We start from the raw sequence: 18,885 nt of genomic DNA on the forward strand, positions 1-18,885 counted from the left end.
GTGGTGATGTGATTGTGCCAATTCCTGTGACACAGCATCCTTCAGGCTGCATTCTGACTCTCTTGGAGTCAGTGCCAGCATCCATGGTCCCATCCTTTTGTTTAAGAGGCTTATTGATCCGCCAAGACCTTAAGCAAAGTACAAGCCTGGCTTAATGTTGTTGCTTTTAATTTTAGATTTCTGCACTGAAGTCAGCTTTGGAAAAAAGTGTTTGGCCTTATCCATTTAAGTGTTACCTTGTATAGTCTAATGTTTCCGATTCCTCTTCCAAAATTAATAGAGGTGCCAGAGCTCACAAGAGCCCCTATGACAAGATTGTGTCAGAGTGTGCTCTCAATTTGTCCTGAAAAATGTATCTTTACTTCAGCCAGGGCTCCAATTCCCATCTGCCCCACGGATGAAGAAGGAAGGATTCTTGATTGCCCTGTGAACAGTAATACATCTTGTCTGTTGAGTTTTATCAGTCTGACACCTTTCCAGGAGTCTGAAAAACTGGACATTTGGTCTCCGAGCAGGACAAGAATGGTTTAAACTGTGCTATCTGGGTATTGACCAGAGTGACATTGGAAGCTGGCATGTAATAAACACCCTGATGACATCTTATGGGGCACTGTTGATTTACACATCACATTAACAGGTGAACAAGGGCAGCTGAGAAGGGTTGGTAAGTTCAACTGAACATAAGGGATGTTTGCAGTTCTCAGAGTTTCTCTTTAAATAGAGAATGGCATTTGTCCTATGAGGCAGTAGCCTAGCAGGCTTTTAGACTGGCAGATGTTGGGTAGAATTGTCACAACCAAGCAAGGCCGTTAGCAAATCCAGGTTTATGAGGCTCTGCATTTCAGTAGGAGTTGAAGGTGTATTTTACAATTCATGTATAGCTCATTACTCATTCTGTTGATGTAAACTGAAAATGTTACAACTTCTGTTCTGTTTCTCAGCACCTCACCTCTGTGTCCCCTTACAGCACGTGTGGCAGTGGGATATATTGCTTGTTCCTTCTGGCAAAAGTTTGATGGCAGTGTGAGTAGCACTGGGCATGAGCCTGTCCAAGAGACAGTACAGCACTGTGGAAGGAGGATTTACACCTGTGGTCTTTGAAACTGCATTATGAGACCTCCTTTATTTCCTTCTTGCAGAAACATTAACTAACAGAGTTTAAGGAGAAGATAAGGTTTTCTGTAAATTTCCACTTTGTGCATAATGAACTGTTTATAGAAGACTTTTTCAAGTCATAAAGCCAGTCATAAAGAATTCAGATACCAATCTCAGAATGTGTTTTAGAAATTCTCCAGATCTTTAAACTGTTATTATCTGGGATTTATGGTTTTCTTCCTACTTATAGATAATTCAGATTGTATCTTAAGAGCATGTGTCACTTGTTCTGTTTAGAAAAATAAAATATTTATTGATAGTTTTAGAAAAGTTTTAGAAAAGTTTTAGAATAGTTTTAGAAAAGTTTTTTAACCGTAAAACATGGTGGATTATGAAGCATGGACTGCCCACTGGCTTCTTTGCTGATTCTGGCCAGCAATCAGGAAACACTGCTAAAGTAGCATTACCGTAACACTGCAGGATGAAGGAGATATGCATTCTTCTTTTGTCAACTGACAGGGATAGTATATAAAAGGCACGTGTACCTGATGGAGCCAGTTTAAGGATGAAGACGGATGTCAAAAGCAAGGAGAGAAAGACAGAGTAGCTTTGGAATGGCAATACCATCCGGCTGTCTCATGTCTGGTTCAGGACAGAGAAATCCTGTGTTTTGTCTTAATTCAGTGCATTGCCTTCATTTATCTAGACAGCACATTCTTTTTATTTCTGGATTTGACAGAAATCTTTGCCATTCTTCCAATCTAGTGTCCATTTCTCTCTCCCTCAGACCCCTGACCTTGCAGGTGGGCACAAGCTGGCTCCAGTCTCTCAGGTCTGAGCAGCTGCTCCTGTATGAGTGCCTCTGTAGGACAGGCACAGCTAGAAGAATGTGCAGGCCCTCAGAGTGGATCTCCTGCAGACACAAGCTAAGAAAATGCAGGTCCCAGGCTGACAGTGATGCTAAACGGAGGCAATTTATTTCTGGCATTTCACTTTATGGTGTGTTTTCCTTGTTTGCTGTGCTCTGACAGGTCAGCTATGCCTCATCCAGTCGTCTCCTGAGCAATAAGAACCAGTTCAAGTCCTTCCTGCGCACAATCCCCAATGATGAGCACCAGGCCACAGCCATGGCAGATATCATCGAGTACTTTCGCTGGAACTGGGTGGGAACAATCGCAGCTGATGATGACTATGGCCGGCCAGGGATTGAAAAATTTAGGGAAGAGGCAGAGGAGAGAGATATCTGCATTGATTTTAGTGAGCTCATCTCCCAGTACTCAGATGAAGAGGAGATCCAGCAGGTGGTAGAGGTCATCCAAAACTCCACAGCAAGAGTGATTGTTGTTTTTTCCAGTGGCCCAGATCTGGAGCCTCTCATCAAAGAGATTGTCAGGAGAAACATCACTGGCAAGATCTGGCTGGCAAGCGAGGCCTGGGCCAGTTCTTCCCTAATAGCCATGCCAGAGTTCTTCCGTGTCATTGGCAGCACCATCGGGTTTGCACTGAAGGCAGGACAGATCCCAGGCTTTCGTGAGTTCCTGCAGAAGGTGCATCCCAAGAAGTCCATCAACAATGGCTTTGCCAAGGAGTTTTGGGAGGAGACATTTAACTGCTACCTCCCTGATGGGTCAAAAAATTCTCCTGCTTCAACTTCCTTCCACAAGGGCCATGAAGAGGGACTGGGAGCTGGAAATGGAACGTCTGCCTTTCGACCTCCGTGCACAGGGCATGAGAACATCACTAGCGTGGAGACACCATACCTGGACTATACACACTTGCGGATATCCTATAACGTGTACTTGGCAGTGTATTCCATCGCCCATGCCTTGCAGGATATTTATACCTGTACCCCTGGGAAGGGACTCTTCACCAACGGGTCCTGTGCAGACATAAAGAAGGTGGAGGCATGGCAGGTAAGCCCTTCACTCCTGTGCCTGTCCAATATACCTGCAGAAGGAAAAATAAGCTGTCCCAAATGCCATTTAGTATGCTTTTCATAATCTTGGGTCTCAGACACAGCATAACGCTCCTGGAATGCAGCGTGTGTCTGAGATACGTGCATGCTCTCACCCACAGGAAACGTTTGGGCTAGGCCTGCAGTGAAAGGGCTTTAAACCAGGTTATATTTTCTTGCATTTGTTGCAGGCCAAAAGTGCACACACAGACAATTACCACAGCCTGGCTGATGCAAGGTAACTTGATCATATATTGAGCCTTACATAAACAAGAGGGCCTGGGGAGAACACATAAACAAAGAAAACAGTTTTTAGAGTTCATTTTCTTTGGCAAGTTTTATATCTTTTGCAATTCCACAGCAATTTTCCATACAGACTGTATTTTTTTCCCTCACAGTTTTAAGCTTATGTAGGATCAAACTAAAGAAGATTGAGTAATGAAGAAAAATAGTGTGGCTCTTGGGCAGAAAATAGATAGCTGCTTTGATTTGGCAGTGGTATTTGTGAACTGATGAAATTATACTTATGACTTAGTCCCATTTACCCCTTCATTCAATGCATTCTGCCCACTGGCACATGGATCACATGGCATTTTTCTTCTGATCCTTTATGAATATTCTCTACCTTACTATGTGTTTAATCATTCTATCCAGTATGGTATTCACTTTGTGGTTTTAATATCTACTGCATTCTTAACACAACCAGCATGGACTATCAAATGATGTAATGTCAAATACGTAGCAAATTCTGTCTGCCTTATTCTGGTTGTCACAAAATGCTTGAGCCCAAACATGCCTGAAATCAGAACAACACAGGTGAATAAATGGAGGATCACCTCTCCATTTGCATGGCTGTTTTCCTCTCTTTAGGATAGTCTAACCAAAAAAAAGGCTGTTCTTGCCACTAACTGCAGTTGTTCACATGGGTACTGCAGTTTGGTTCCTGTCTAGTCTCAGTTAACTCAAAAACATCAGTCAGATCAAAGTAAAAGGCTTTGTCTTGGCACTTATGAGAAACTTGCACGCTCTAGGTGCCTGAATAGGTTTATCAAAACCACTTTACTTGGAGTTGATGAGTGCAAGGTTTGACCCTCATTCAGAAGAATCCTGCAATTGCTGGCTGTCTCCAAGGTTTCTGTCTTTCAAAGCTATTCCACTTTTCAGGAAAATATTGGCAGAAATGGGCAAGTTGCAGACAGATTTGGCTTTTACTGTTGTCAGTATAAATTATCCTGAATAAATGTAGGTTAATTCATTCCTTTATGCCTTGTCAGCTTGGAAAGTAAAGCTGGATATTCATGCCATTGCTAAGTAAAATAATGTGTTTGTTGAAGATTCCATGGATGGGAAGAATGACCTCTCATTTCTGTGTTGCTTGTTGGGTGCTGAAGGATATACACATCAAAATGTAAAGCATCCTGCTGATCTAGGCATTTGGATATACATACCTGCCTGACAGAAGGGAATCAGCATCAAGAAGGAATATGTAGAGAATAACCCAATGGTCAGAGAGTGCTACAAAGGAACAGGTTATACTCATAATGACTACTATCATATGGTGGCTTTCAAGCCTACTCGCGCATTTTTTCACTTTGTTTCAAAATCAAACACATGAATAGCAGGTAAATGCCAAATTTGTGTGCACACCTACTTCATACCAGGCATTGCAGCTCATTACCTTCAGGAAGCTTTCCTCAACCCTGGGAGTAATGAGTTCACCTCATAAACAGGCAGCCTCCAGCATTTCCAGAGTGGTTTTCTGACAACCATGCAGAACAAAATCTTTCTAGTAAAGTCAATCTCATTTTCAGTGGTACCTCTGCCAGTGTTCACTGCCTGCTCCCTTTCTCATAGTCAGGTCAGGGTTTTCTTGATGGGAAGCGACCCGAGAAAGCAAGGACGGTGTAAGGAGGCCCCCATACCTATGACTGGAGGGCAGATGCTCACGGTGTGCAATTACTGGCCAGGTGCTGTGTGGTACAGATAAGGTGAACCTGCTGAACTTGTGGCCCTTGTCAGCAAGGTTGGTGGCTGGGGAGCAAAAACAACACATTCCACAATTTAATTATGTACCATTTAATTTTGTTGCCTTTCAATGGCATTATCTTATTAACACATATGATTTTTTATTGCTGATTACTAACTGCTAATTTTACATACTTATAACACAATTTTTTGGGGGGATATTCTGTATCATTTGTGGAGGGTGTTTCTGCAGGTCCCTGTATAAACTCAGGATTTTTACCTCAGTGATCAGTTCATTTGAAATGGACAGCCTAGCACAAATCACTGTGAGTTGGTTAAATTGAGTGAAGTTCTTCTATTAAGAATTTACCATCTATAGTTTAAGAAGGCTCTAGGCATGTTTCAGCATGGAGAGCACAGGATTTTTGTCTCCTAAGGTAAAATATCAAATACTGCCAACTTTCTTATTTACTTTTTTATAGCTACTTGTTTAAGAAACAGTTTTCTCATTTTCTCCACTGGGTCAATGATCTGTGAGAGATCCTGTCCATAAACACAGTCTTGCTTCCTTTTGTTTTACCAGTGCCTCTGAAGCTGGCTCTGGGCATTCCCAAGTGGAGATGGGACTGGCCAGCCCAAGCTGTCCAACTGCCCATCATGTGCAGAGATGCAGGCACAGGCAGCTCTGGTAAGCAGGCAGGACAGCTTCCAGGATGTGCCCAGAGGAATTTGTGCCATTCATTCCACACATAGAGCTGGCCAGGGAATTCATAATCTTTTATCTGAAAATGTGGCAGCTGGCGCTTCAGAACTCTGCAGAAAATAGCAGATTTTATTAGGATGTTTGTGCTGCCCTTGTTCTGAGCAATCTGAGCTGTCTTGTTTTAAGAATATATGCTGCTGCAAGGCAGAAGATAGTCTAGGTGCACACCTTTGCAAGATGCCTGCAAAGGACAGACAGTATTATCAGCATATGCCATTGTTGTGTCCTGCACAATATTGAACAAGATCAGATCAATTACTTCTTTTTGCACTGTTTTGTTCAGGTAACAAAAAGGTGCAGGGCAATCCCAAACAAAATGTATAAATTCTGTCACTTTGGGGTAAGGCAAAATTTTACAAAAAGCACTAAGAATTAAAATGCATGGGTGCAAACAGTACAACAGAAAAAAATCCTCCTAAAGGTTTCCAATACCTCTGGCTGTCAGAAAACCATGCTCTTCTGCTGGGGGGGTTGTGACTTTTTAGGAGACCCTATCAAGTAGAGCTAATTCTTTGTGTGTTGCTCTGGTTTGTGGATTTGCCTACCCCAAACACAGGCTCTCCCATAAGCTACAGAATGGAAATGGGAAATTATGGCAAGAGGTGGGATATAGGCTGAGAACCGCTGTACCAATGCTGCCGTTTTGTCAAAATTCCCTGCATTTTTGGCCTGTTTCTCCATAACTGCTTTAACAGTCTGGTTTTGAAGCCCTTTTTTCTTAATATCTTTTCTAATAAGATTTCTCAAGTCCCTCAAGTTCTTTCATTTTCTTAGATCATGAGGCTATTTCTGTGGTCATTTCTAGGAAAAAGTCCATCTGTTCTTTTTTTAAATTTCCCTCTGAGCATTTGCAGGAGCCTCTCTGGTGTCTCACTACAGACACTGTGTGGTCCTGCAAAAAACTAGGGAGAAAACTAATAGGGAATACTTCAGAGTAAATATTTCCTGCTTCATATTATTACTGTGTGAGAAGATGAAAGACCTGTCTTTTCGTCAGACTGAGGTCACTCAGTTTCTGCCCATTCATTTGGATTCTTGATAAGCAGCTGCTGGACCTCTCTTTGTGTCTTAAAGTAAAAGCGTTGTGATTAAATGGGGAAGACAGGCTCTCAAGGATCTGAGAAGGCAAAGGTGTGCAGTCACAGGGTTATTGAGCAGAGCATCTTTGACTCCCAGACAATTTGCAGGTTGCCATTACACTGGAGGCTTTGAACTTTGGCATGAGTGGAAAATAGAAGTTCTTCCAGGCACCAAGGCAAAGCACAGTGCAAGGGCTGAAAAATGTATTGTGCTAATGAGTTGCAGGTTAGAGATACGCTTGTGTGTATTATTCTCTGCCTGGAAATATGACTGACCTCAGACTCAGTGAAAAGCTGCCATATGCTGTTCCCCAAAATAAAAACAAATACAAATTGGCTTCACCTAGCAACACCTAAAGTCTTTTATTGCACTTGTGCACCTCCCAGCCAACAGTTCCTTCCTCAGTGCTGGTGATAGGCATTGTGAAAAATGGATTGGTGCCTTCTCCAGCTTTACATTTAGCCATGTGTGCCTGCTGGAAATTGATTGGGCAAGGCTTTAAAGAAGTAAATAATGCCTTAGATGACATAGACCTTTGAGCCTAGTGACTTCTCTAATCAATTTTTGTGTCTATTAAACTACAGACCAGTCTGAACATTCAAAACCAGCTGCTATGTGGTATACAGAATTAAAGAGTATCAGAACAGCTATTAGCTATGGCAGGTGGGAAAATAAGTCACCTGGGAAGAATCCCATGAAAAACAGAGGAAACAGTTGAATGCCAGGCAACTGCAAAACCTTGCCTATTCTGTACCACAAATGCACTGGAGATGTATTTGTTATGAACTGAAGGCAAGAGGTGTGCCTGTGTTGTGGGAGACAGAATTGAGAGGGATACGAGCCACACACAGAAATATGGGGGTCAATAGAGCAAACACAGCTATTTACCGACCAGGTCAATGCTTATTCATCAGCTTGAAGATAACAACTTGTCATCAGCAGACAACAGATGGAGTATTATTTAGATGTCTCTACAGCTAAAAGGAAAAAGACTTAACTGGACTCACCAGTAGAAAATGTGCTGGGAAATGATTGCCCTGACAAGGCTACTAGAAGAGGGGTGAATGAACTGCATGCAACAAATACAACAAAAGAGTTATGGTTATTAATTACTAAGTAAAGAATGGCTGAGATTCTTCTGAATTGGGGTAGTACACATTGCCTGATGACCAAATCCACAGTATTCTTGTCTACCCCCAAACATGTTGAATTTTTCATAAAAGTCACTTTTAATATAGTCATTTATGCACTGCTTTACAACAAAAGCTGTATTTGAAAAGAAATTTTTTATATTTATGAAGCTCATTTATTAAGTACTTCTGTCAGCTGGGGAAAAGTCAGTTTTTCAGCCTGTAAGTGGGAATTTTAAGAAAGGCTCCATGAAATGCTTGTATAATGCCTGTCTGTACCAACTTCAGATAACAATTATCCCTTGAATTACCAAGATGTCAGACACCAGTATCTGTAACAAAGACACAGTGTGTCTTTGTTGCATAAAAGGATGTAAAATTTCTTCCAGGACTGACCTTTCCTGATACTACTCACAAATGGAGCTTGTGACAAGGGCACCTTGAGAGCTTCCTAAAGGCACTCACAAGGTGGGATGAGGAAACAAGTGGATATATAAAAGATTTCCATTTATCCCAAGGCAGGGTTGAAGCTAACTTCAAAGGCATGATAATCATTGCACAGTTTATTATTTCATTCTTTCTGTGTAGTCAGCTATCTTCACAAACATTTTACTAACCAGTCACAGAGTTTTATCCCCAAAGTAAACTTTCATGCACTATGAGGGATGGGTGTTGCTCCACACAGAAATTAGGAGGAATGAGAAGAAATTACTTTTTATCATGTCCCTTTTGCCTTGTAGAATTATAAAAGTGATCTTCCAAGTGGACTAGAAGCAATACTTCATTCTGAAAGGACTTTTACCAGTGTCTCTAAGAAGAATGACATGAAAGACTGAAGAAATCAAAGTCTTGGCATGAGATTTCTTTGTTGTCCAAGACTTACATTGATAGAGGAAATGGAAAAAACAGATTTAAGCCAGTAGCCAAGTGGAACGTGTGCCCAGACAGTAACGGAATCCCCTGAAACATTAGTTGACCATTGATGGGACCTATGACTGTGCTTGCCCACTCTGAATGTCTGAAACACTTGTGTGAGTTCAGTTAACACACTTGTGACTGTAAGAAATTTTGTGACTCTTTTTTTTTTTTTCCCCCATACATAGTATTTCTTGAATAGATAATAAATAAGCATTGAACTCAGGTTTCATGAATTACCATGGTTTTGTTAAAAGACATGACACCTAGAGTGCAGAATCTGTTGGTTCTCATCCTAACAAAGAGCTTACTCAGGCATTAAGTAATTCATCCTATTGCTCCAAATAGGAACACATTTACAGTCGAAAGCTATGACTTTCTTCTGGCCTAGGGAGCAGCACAGTTCTTCAAAGCAATATCAGCAGTGCTCTGTGCAGGATGCAGTTACAGACCTCGCTGGGGCTTTGAAGAGACTGATCCATAAAGGGCTGTTTGAAGAAAGCAAAAGCAAAGGGCTGTAAAGGGACAGATCTACACAATTGTTCTCTGCACAGCTGGGTAGGGATGGCATTAAATACCTCCCAGGAAAAAAGAAATCATTTCAATCAGACTTCATTTACACAAGACAACATATGTGAATTATACTACTTGGAAACACTGAGCACTTGAACCTTTGTATCTACTAGTACCTTTAACAATAGGACCATTTTTAAAGTATTATTTAATATTAAACTTTAATTAATAAAAAGAACCTTATCTTAAGCTGCTAGATACTTCACTGAAACAGCTATTGTCTAATATGGTGATGTCCCAAGAGCATTAAACCATAATTTGCTCAGTTAGGACTCCTGCTAATAGATCTTTCACCCTTAGTATCCAATGAATTTCTCCACATTACATTTGCTGCAAGTGAAAAGTAAATCAATTATGGCATCAAGTCTAGACTAAGTGGCTCTGATTTTTTTCATGCTATGGCTGTAGGTAAAGACAGGAGCACAAAATACTATCTAACAGCACTGACAATTAGGTTTCATTGTACCTGTGCAATTGCCTTTTTCTGTCCAGAGAACCATCTCTCTCCACAAAACCTCAGCAGAAACCTAAAACTTGTTTAAATGGAGTCACTTTCCAAATGATCATGCAGCTTGAAATCCTTTGTATAATTAATTATGTAAATTTATACCACATTCAGGAAAGTAAGTAATCTTGATCCAGGTAAAGGTTGCTTCTTATCAGATGTAAAACCTAGATATTTCACTTCTGAAGGGCTGTGTTTGACAGCCAAACTTGTGTTTAGCAAGATTTATTTTCCCCAAAGACATGATGGCTAGTAGACCTTTTTTTAATTAGTATGATCCATGGCAGGCCACATCTCTTGTCACAGATCATGTCTGATTTCCAGTTGGGATTTACTGACCTTTAGTTTCATTGATCCTTACTTAGGCTTGCTTTATTAGACTTAAAAGTCCAGATGAAGTATGCATCATTTTTCTCCATATAATATTTATGCACATTAATCAAATTATTCCTCCGTCTTACCTTGGTAATTTAAATAGAGTGGGCTTTTAGTCATAAGGTATGTTTTCTGCTTTAGTTCTGTACGTTGTCCATTTACTTATCCCTCTTTTTCGCATGTATTCAGTATTCCTTCAACAGACTCAACACAGCCAGACAGTGAAAAAAATCCCACATTTGCATACTCCTGTTACTTCCTCATTTGTAGGAGCACAAGAAACCTGAGCCTTCCGTGCCACCACATGCAATGGAAAGGTCACATTTAGTTGCCAGTAATACTTTGTAGGAGGTGGTACCCTTTCTGTGCCCGGCGTGAATTCCTTATGCCTTGTTGCACAAGCCTGAATTTCACTGTATTAAACACAGATGTTTGAAAGCAATCTGAGTGGAAATGCTTTTTCTTGAATATTATTTACCATTATCTTAATCCATGAATTTTCTGCAAATTTTCCCACCAGTGCATTTGTAGCTGCTGCCAGAGTACTGATGAACATACTGGAAAACAGTGACTGGTTTACTGAAGCTGGAGGAATTCCCCATGAACCAATGATCTGCCTCTGTTGATATCTGTTGAGCAATTCTTGGTCCACTTTATGTGCAGTATAAAGCTCAGTTATTTCATTTCTGAAGAAGGGGTATGCTGGTCAACTCAACTTGAATTTAAGAAGCTTTGTATTCTTCAAATGTTACTAGGCGGCAGCAATAATGTTTTAGTCCTATAGTTTTGTATCAATTGCTCCTCAGCCCTAAACTCTTGTTTTTCATTGTTTTTCCTGTGATTCATGTCAGGCTAACCAGCCTTTGGCTTCAGAGGACCTCCCTCTGCCTTTTACAGTATTGTCATTTCTTGGCAGCTGTTGCAGCTGACACTGAGCAGAACTTTGGACACAGTGTTGGGAATACATTACACTTGCAGGTGTAGCAGAAAGGTGGATTTGGGTTGCAGTGGAAAAAGATTAGATATCATATTGACTTTGTCATTCAAAGCCAGTGGCATTTTTATGTGTATATCATAAACCTACTGTATTAATGCTCTTTTTATTGCTCATGGACCGCTGTAATGAACTGTCTGGTTCTGTCAGGCTTTTAGATCCAATTTAAATTGCTCAGGCTGCCCTCTAATCTCTCTTTAAGGACTTTCCACCTCACTTAATGTCACATTATGGCTCCAAAACAAGTGCCTTTGGGATAAAAATGTCTGTGATTTTTTTCTGATAGCAAGGGTACTAACACATCATTCATTCAGCTTTCCTGCTCCTCCTCAGCTCTCTCTTTAGCATTCTACCCTCTTTAGCTGTCTCTTACAGACTTAATGTCATGAGGATCTGGTATACATGACACTTTTGAATTTTAATATGTTCAAGAAACTTCTTATATGTTGCCTGGTGATTTTCTTCTTCTTTGTTCTCCAGGATTTTTATGTTCTACTTTCTGTCAATACAACACCTGTGTTTTTCAGTCATATTTGAATGTTCTGTGTTGGATTAGTGCTTTTAGAGCTCACCATAACTAATACTGCTATTTGAGCTCCATTTGTATGATGAGGATGGGAACATATCATTACTGTCTAATTAATGTGCTTTTATTTTAATGAGCACAGGCAAAATTCTGAACTGATAATGGGTTTATCATGCATATGGTACAGTCAGTCCTTTCCTGTAGCCTGTCCATGGATTTTTTTCCATTCTGTGGAGTTCAGAGACCTCCATCATCATTGTTCTATGTTTGCACATCACTGGAGCAGAGATGCCTCCTTGATTTCATATAGCGTTATATCCTGCATCTAGACATTATTTTTCATTTTGCTACAGTAATTTTTGTCCTGCTTCCTAGGAACTGAATTCATCCTCACAGAATTTAAGGAGGGGAGAAGTGCTGTCACTTCAGCCATTTCTCCCCAGAAGAAACCTACTGGAATCAGTAGATCAGATTAAGTCTGTTTGGGATGGCACTGAATCTAGCTACTACAGATGCCCTAAGTCCTGATGTTGTTTGTAGGAAGGATTTTTTTGGACTCTAGGGAACTAATACTACACTATCATGCTTTGGGCCATACAAATATGTTGAGGTACCATCATACAGCTGGATCTTAATTTAAAACAGAAAAGCGGAAAATTATAGAGGTAAAAAAGTATTTTGTCATCTCTTTTCTACTCTAGACCTAGTCAAATTCACTAACTGCAGTTAAGGGAAACATCACTGTCCAAACCAGCATTTTCACAGAGTCAAAATGAATTGTTTCCCCTTTATCCCACTAAAAAGAGAGTAATTGCAGTTTAAAAAGAAGTGTCACACTTTTGAGTTTGACTTTAAAAAATATGTTTGTACTGAATTTCATTTGACAGGGTTTCACATGTTTCCCTGTGCAAATCTTTGGTCACACTGGGCAAAATCATTATTCTTTTCCATAGCACACATATGTGAGGCGCTGTTTACTATCCGCTAAGCATTACACAGTACAGGCTCAGGACTGATGTCCTGTGGACAATTATATTTAGAACTGTAGGTATGCATAGGGCCAGCAAGAGTTGTGGAGGACCTTAGGGAAACAAAATATCCTGGTCCCATCCTTACTGTGTCCTACAGCCTCCTAACTGATGGTTAAATTAGTCTGGAAAAGCAGCCTGCAATGCCAAAACATTGCAAGATCATTTCTTGATTCATTTGGGAACCCCTGTGACTCATCAGACAGGTCTTTCAGAAGCATTTCAGACTCAGGTTTGCAAAGGAATTGAGGCATCTTCAACCACCAGTAAATACCAAATGAGTTTTTCTGAAGTATTGCTTTGGGACCTGACTTGTGCAGCCTCTGCTGTGAAATCCACTAGGGCTGGGCTTTTGATTTGTCTCTGGACATCCTTGTAAATATGGTACTGTAGTAAATCTGATCCTAAATCAGATTACAGTAATTTCACGAATACAAGCCGCACTGTTTTGACCAAAATTTTGCTCTCATACCGTGAAAGCGGCTAATATTCAGGTGCGGCCAATATGTGAATAATTTTCTGACATTTTCAACCCTGGGAGTGCAAACCAAGTCAGTGCAAACTGCAAAGTCGAGCTCCTGCCAGTAAAACCCTGCATTTACGCGGTTGTTACAAATTGATACTCTGTTGCGCAGCGGGTGGAGCTGCTCTGTGCAGGCAGCACAGGGGGTGGGGAAGGCGGGGCAGCTCTCTCCTGCTTGGCCCCACAGCTCAGAGGAGGCAGGGGCAGCTCTCTTCTGCTGGCCCCGTGGTTCGGGGGAGGCAGGGGCAGCTCTCTCCTGCTGGCCCCACGGCTCGGGGGGGGGGCAGGGACAGCTCTCTAGGCTTGGCCCCACGGCTCGGGGGAGGCAGGGACAGCTTTCTCCGCTTGGCCCCGCGGCTTGGAGGAGGCAGGGACAGCTCTTTTCTGCTGGCCCCGCGGCTCGGAAGAGGCAGGGACAGCTCTCTCCGCTTGGCCCTGCAGCTCGGGGGGCTCCCGTCCCCGCGTGCCGCCACCGCAGGAGCAGGCAGGCTCCAAACCCGGCTCCCATGGCCGCCGCAGGTGCCGGCGGACTCTGTGCCCCTCTGCCGCCGTGAGGCAGCGCCGGGCCGGAGTGACCGAGCCCAGCGGTGGCGGTGGCCGGCCCCGAGCATCCCCGCCGAGCGGCAGCGCCGAGCTGGGCCACCCAGCCCTGTCGGCAGCCCCGAGCCCTCATGGCCCGAGCCGAGCCAGTAAACCCCGCCCTGCCGCGGTTCTGTTACTAATTGGCAACTTTGTTGCACGCGGGTCCTCGCTGCGAACACAGAGCGGCTTATACTCGGGTGCGGCTTATTTATGGACAAAAAACGAAATGCTTGCCAACACCCAGCCATGCGGCTTATACTCAGTGCGGCTTGTATTCATGAATTTACTGTAGTCCCATTTTATATCAAGTCCTATTTAGAAATTATTGCCTTTGACATTTTTGGTTTAAGTTACTTACTTCTACTGGTGTAGTAGTAGCTATTAATTTGTTCATTTTGTCACCTTTCATGGTCAAGAAAGCATCAAAGCTGCTGCAGTTTTTAAGCAGCAGAACAGGGTCACTGGGTTGCTGGTGAGAACACCACATAAGCTGACCCTTCAATCCCAATTATAGGCAGTAAAACTGGTCCTAGTCTTAGGAAGCTCCAGGCTTCAGCAGTTTCCAAGCAGACTAAGCACTCACAGCATAGAACGCAACAAAGGAAGCACCAAGCACCTTCCTCTGAGCAGCAAGTGAGGATATTTCCAACACAGTCCTTAAGTTCCTTCCTCTCCCACTTTCTGCAAGTTTCTGTTGGAGATCCTGCTTCTCTCTCACAAAGAAAGGACAAAATATATGCATGGGTCCCCATGTCAGCACCAGTGCTGCCCCTCCTCGAGGACAGTGGAAGAGGCAGAGAGAGATCCAGCCCCCATCTGCCTAGGGATCATATCCTTGACAGACGCAGAACAGAACCAATTATTAGTTACACTATGACAATCAGCACATCATGTCAGCTGGATGTCCTGTATTTCTCTGGAGACCTGAATAAGGTCAGTTGCCTTTGCAGGGACAGGGGTCTCTGCTTTTGGGAGAATATATCACCTGTTTCCCACAAATCACTTATGAAATAAGTCCATGCTTTCATTTCCCTTGAAATGGAAGACTAACTGTCCAAGAGCTATTATCACCACTTCTGGACCTCTCTGATCTTCATTTAATTTCATTCTTCTTTTCTGATCAAATTACTAGAACGAACAACTTTTTCCAGAGGAGACTTGTACTATTGATGCTATATTTTCAGTATAATTTTCTTTCTTACTTTGATATCCTAATATTTTGTTTGCTCTTTCTGCTGCATAACACACGGAGTGTTTTTACTGAGCTGCCTACAATAATGAACAGGTCTTTGTCTTGAGCGGTTAGTTAATTTTCTTCAATAACTATTATGAATAGCTTAAATTATTACTTCTAATATATGACACATTGTTTTTGTCATACGCATTTAATTGTGTTATCCAATGACCTTCCTAGCTTTACAAGGAAGTCATTCGGTTCTTATCAAAACATAACAACATTGAATGTTCTTGAGTTATTCTCAGGCTTCGCACAGCTACTCTTGAGTATTGAGTGAACTCTTGCTTTCATCCTTTTTTTCAATTCAGTGCAGATCTAGCATTTCACCAGAGCTGGGATGTCCATCCCATCTTGCCAAATTTCCCTTGGAATATTTTCTGTTTATCTCTGGCTGACCATCAATTCTCTTCAACACCAGCTCTTTTTCCAGAGTTTATCTCCTTTTGTTCATCTTCCATGTTACCAACCTGACAGTTTCAACCCTGGACTACAGCCCAGGCCTTGCACAGTAGGTGCTGACTGGTTTTCATTATTTTGGCATGAAGTGCTCAGTATCCCAACTACACACCAGGCACTCCTTGTGCATGAAGCTGAATGTGTGTAACAGGAAGACATCCAATTCTTTTGTGAGATATTTACAATGAGAATCACAGCATTGTTCCGGGTACCTTTCAACTTCTCCACCTAAGTTACCCTTATAATGACAAAAAGTATTAACTTCTTCAGAGCAGTAAACCAATAGAAACCAGGCAGCTTAGGTGGAATCTGGTCACCAGAAATAGGACCTAAGGGAACGGCCTGAAGCTGTGACAGGGGAGGTTTAGATTAGATATTAAGAAAAGGTTTTTCACCCAGAGGGTGGTTGGAACAGGCTCCACAAGGCAGTGGTCATAGCACCAAGTCTGACAGAGCTCAACAACCATTTGAACAATGCTCTTAGGCACAAGGTGTGATTCTTGGGGTGTCCTGTGCAGGGCAGGAGCTGAACTTGATGAGCACCTTCCTCATGGGTGCCTTCCAACACAGAATATTCTATAATTCTGTGAATGTAGCAAATGGTGTGAGGCAATGAATCGCATCCTTCACTGGCTGAAGAATTCCATTATCTTCTGGATGGCCTTTGGGAAAAGGTGTGATTAATGGTGTTGACATATTCTGTCATCTTGGTTTTTTAAAACAGCATCAGCACTACATGCTCTCACTCTTGGTGTACAAAGAGCATCAGGGAGGGATGAGAGGTTATAGAGGAGGGACAGAGTTCAGCTCCAGCTGGCAAGAAGAATGCTTCGGGCAGAAGGGGGAAATTCATCGTGCCCTGCCTCAGGCTTCTGGAAACAGGTATTAGTGACACAAGGGGCCAGGGCCAGCATCTTCCAGCCTGCTCAGTTCCTGTGTGTCAGAATTGCTTGATGCTCTGATGACAGCACTGCCTTTTAGAGAGCCCAAGAGCTGGCCCTACATAAAAAATGGGCAGAATTAGATATTCCAAATTAGAGAATGCAGGAGAAATTAAGGATTTGATACAGGAATGTAGCGATGTATTTTAATAATTTAGGCCATAGTTTATACCAGGTGCACCAGCTGAGCCATTTTCAGCTGTTTTTCAGTCCTTTTATCAAATGCTCTGGAATTCATCAAGGCTACCGAAACATAAATTACGCTAAATTAAGAAAAAAGAAGCTGAAAAACAGAATACCAAGATTAGAAGAACCAAGATAAAGGTGAGTAGTGAAGCACTGGACTGTAACCAATCATATTTCCTGCAAAATGCGTGCAGAGCTCATAGACAAAATAAAGGCACCAATCAAAAAATCCATGATCGTGTGAACAGTAATTTTAGAATGTATAAGTAAGGTATAAGATATGCAATAAAGTGGTTACTGCATTAATCAGATTGATTTGTCGTTCAGAAGTCCTTCATTTCTGCACAGAAAGTAAAAACTTGTGTTCTTGTAGCCTGTAAATGAAGATTGTCACATAGGTAATTGAAAGTGAAATGATAAAAGGAAAAACACCAAAAACCTATAACTTCAGAGAACATTTCTCCTAAAGTATGTTATGAATGGCTCTTTCAGAACTGGCCTGGGTATATTTCCTTGTGATACTTGACCACTAGCAAAACCCAGGTCCTGGGCACCATGACTCCTGGCCTAAGCAATAGTTGATTCTCTCAAGTCCTTATGCCTGTTACAGGATTATGAAGGCATCTTCTCCATGTGCTTGATGAGAGATCTGAAACAAGAGAGGAGATTGGGCCCTCTGCAATTCAAAGTGAAAGTCAGGACTTGACATCTAGAGGACAGTTGCCAGCTTTTCGTCTTCATTCACACTGAGCCATGATGTGGTACTGTTGGCTGCTCTCAGCATGGGCACTCCACAAAACCAAGGAGCAAAATATTTGGTGCCTATCAGTCCAGAAATGTTTTACAGGCCTGAAGAGAGATAGGTAGAAGAAATTAAACTTTAGCATGGGAAAATGTATGTTAATTGTCAGACAGGATTGCTAGCAACTCTGTGTTAGGAGGGGTAATTTTTTGTCTTTTATGGTGACAGACACCTGTAATGTGCCCAGGTTCTCTTCCATTGCAGGACTGTTCGACCTAGGAGGAAACAAATCAGAAAGGAACTGCAGAAAGAAGCCAAGGATATTAAACCCTTGACAGTATGGAGACTAATTAAGGACCTGTCACAGTTCAGACAGAGTAAAGGACAGCTCATAGCCCACCTGGATACTGACATTTATTTATATTTATTTAAGAATTAACAGGACTACAACTTTTACAACTTTTAACTGCTTGGTATTTCACACACTCTTGCTTTGCCTACAGTGTTACATCACCAGGTCTCCCTTCCTGGTAGGGACATAGTGGAGGTCTGTCAAGGTGAAAATTCTCATGTCATACTGTGCAGCTCCTCTCAGTTCCCTTTCTCAAGCATTACTAGCCAAGGTTATTGACCATCCCCCAACATTTGTCTCCACACATTTCCTTCATCTCCAGGATCTTGCCCTACTTCCAGTGTTTTTCATCAAAACGTGATCTTCACTTTCTTGTCTAGCCCTGACCCCTAGGTTTTGGTTGCAATCAGCCTCCTAACTGGTGGATCTGCGTCCTATCTTGCTACTAATTGGAGTATTTAGGTCATGCCAGTACTGTTTAGTCCTGCTGTCAAAAGGCACAACTAGTCTGAGGCTTGTGCTTCAGAGGACAGCTCAACGTTCATCTTTGGGCATGCATGCACACACAAAATTCTCTGCTGACAGCATCCAAAATTTAAAATGTATGGTTTTGCCTGTTGCCAGCCCCAATACTAGTGACAGAAAGTGAGTGTATACTGCAGATCAAGAAAAGGGAAGAAAGGAAGCTTCAAGGCAAAACAAAGGTATTAGGTGGTGTTTGTTAAAAGTGAAACAACGTCCTTCAGATAACTGAGTTATGTCCAGTGAGTAAAATTGGAAGATTCATAAACTCTGGCAGATTAAATGTAAATATAAAATAAGGTAGATCAGAAAAACAAATAAGCAATAGCCTGAAATTGGTTAAAAGATCATAAATCCTATTTTAAACACTTCAGGAGTAGGATTGTGTATTGAGCCATGGATTATCACTGCAGAAGACAAGGTAAGGCCGTGACCGAAGAA

General features: G+C 41.9%; 1 protein-coding gene across 1 annotated transcript in view; it reads left to right on the plus strand.

The window, feature by feature from the left end:
- The window catches only part of CASR (calcium sensing receptor), a 76,162-nt gene that overhangs the window by 41,828 nt on the left and 15,449 nt on the right, over positions 1–18,885 (plus strand). The window contains exon 4 of the mRNA XM_033083823.1: positions 2,127–3,008. Within this exon, the coding sequence (XP_032939714.1) occupies positions 2,127–3,008 (882 nt within the window). The remainder of the gene's footprint in view (positions 1–2,126; positions 3,009–18,885) is intronic.

The sequence above is a fragment of the Catharus ustulatus genome, chromosome 2 (assembly GCF_009819885.2).
Source record: "Catharus ustulatus isolate bCatUst1 chromosome 2, bCatUst1.pri.v2, whole genome shotgun sequence".
Taxonomy (NCBI): Eukaryota; Metazoa; Chordata; class Aves; order Passeriformes; family Turdidae; genus Catharus; species Catharus ustulatus.